The sequence below is a fragment of the Rhagoletis pomonella genome, unplaced genomic scaffold (assembly GCF_013731165.1).
Source record: "Rhagoletis pomonella isolate Grant_MI unplaced genomic scaffold, Rhpom_1.0 Rhpom_scaffold_00395, whole genome shotgun sequence".
Classification (NCBI taxonomy): domain Eukaryota; kingdom Metazoa; phylum Arthropoda; class Insecta; order Diptera; family Tephritidae; genus Rhagoletis; species Rhagoletis pomonella.
In genome coordinates this window covers 7,590-9,170 of record NW_023458949.1, presented here as the reverse complement: position 1 = coordinate 9,170, position 1,581 = coordinate 7,590, and the positions used below count along the sequence as shown (strand labels likewise).

The window sequence follows — 1,581 nt, the reverse complement described above, 5'->3', positions numbered from 1 at the left end:
AATATTCAATGTGTGGGACTAGTGTGAACACACCTTTACGCTAAAGTGTGAACACCCCATAATACTAAAAGTTCAACACAAAATCTTTTCATAGAGAAGTGTAAAAAGTGATGTGTGAAAAGTATCACCGCTGCAGGTTAGCAGCTCCTTGTAAATATGTACATAGAGATGTAAAATAGCATTATCTAAGAGTATTCAAATAGAACGGACCTTTTTTCTAGAACACAAACCGTGTAGTTTTTCTTTACTTAAGCTATTGATGGCACCCGCCATATTGGTGATCCCTCATTAGAAAAAAAGAATTCGCTGTGCATTTGAAATACCTTTTCGTGCTAAAATACCGTCGCGTAAAGCATTTTAACGTGAAATTCGGTCCTCCAAACGAACAGTCGTACTACATAGCACATACAACTTATTGCGGTATATAAACAGTAGATACGTGGAAGTGTAGAAACTTTTTTCTAAAATATCCACGCATTGAAACCAAATCTCCATGCCGAGCACCGAAGGCGAGAAAGAAGTGGGTAACGTGAATTTGATCAGAGTATCAGCGAAACTTCCACCCTTTTGGAATGCGAATCCTGAAATATGGTTCGCTCAGGTGGAGGCGCAATTCATCGTTGCTGGTATCACGATTGATGACACTAAATTCAACCATGTCATTGGGAATATCGATGGCAAAATTCTTGCACGGGTAAGTGATGTGGTAGTAGCACCACCAGCGACTGATAAATACTCTGCGTTAAAAGCAGCAATTCTGGCTGCGGATTCACAGCAAAAGAAATCCAGCAAGTTATTAGCAGAAGTCGAGCTAGGAGACAGGAAGCCTTCGGAATTACTAAACGAAATGAGGATATTGGCTGACAACAAAGTCACAGATGATTTTCTACGCACACTATGGTCATGCTGCTTACCATCTAATGTAAGCGCTATTCTTTCAACGAGCGATGCAGATCTTACCGGGTTGGCTAGAATGGTTGACAAGATCATGGAAGTTGCCGATTTTTCCAATCGCATTTCAGCTGTTTCGTCATGCGACACGAGTCCAAGTACGCTGGAGGGAGGAATTAATATTATTGAAAAGACTTTCGCAAAGCTAAGTGAACAAATTAAAAGCATATCGCTTAAAATAAATACAAATCATTCTCGTTCGCGTTCACGCTCTCGTGCTTTAGCTGAAGCTAATGCAGAACCAGGCAAATGTTGGTATCACAGGAAATTTGCTGATAAGGCAAATCGTTGCATCGCACCCTGTACATTCAACACCACCTCAAAAAACGACTAGTGCGATTTCGGGCGGATGGCGAAATTGTAAATATCAACCGTCTATGCATCTCAGGCCGCAAATCATCCACAAAATATTTAACCGACACTGGAGCTGACGTTTCAGTTCTTCCGACATTTTTGCAAGATACTCGTAGTCCTGAAACAAGAACTTTGTTTGCTGCTAATGGTTCTACAATCAAAACGTATGGCAAAAAATGTCTTCAACTTGATTTTGGTCTGCGCTGAGATTTTGAGTGGATTTATGTAATTGCTGATGTGAAGGTTTCGATTCTTGGAGTAGATTTTCTTTCACAT

The 1,581-nt window shown here is 40.4% G+C and overlaps 1 protein-coding gene across 1 annotated transcript; it reads left to right on the top strand.

Annotated features, from left to right (window-relative positions):
* Window positions 1-493: 493 nt before the first annotated feature.
* LOC118750790 lies at window positions 494-1,285 on the top strand. The gene has a single exon (XM_036485523.1). It carries the CDS (start codon window positions 494-496, stop codon window positions 1,283-1,285), a length of 792 nt encoding a protein of 263 aa, XP_036341416.1.
* Window positions 1,286-1,581: the final 296 nt, after the last annotated feature.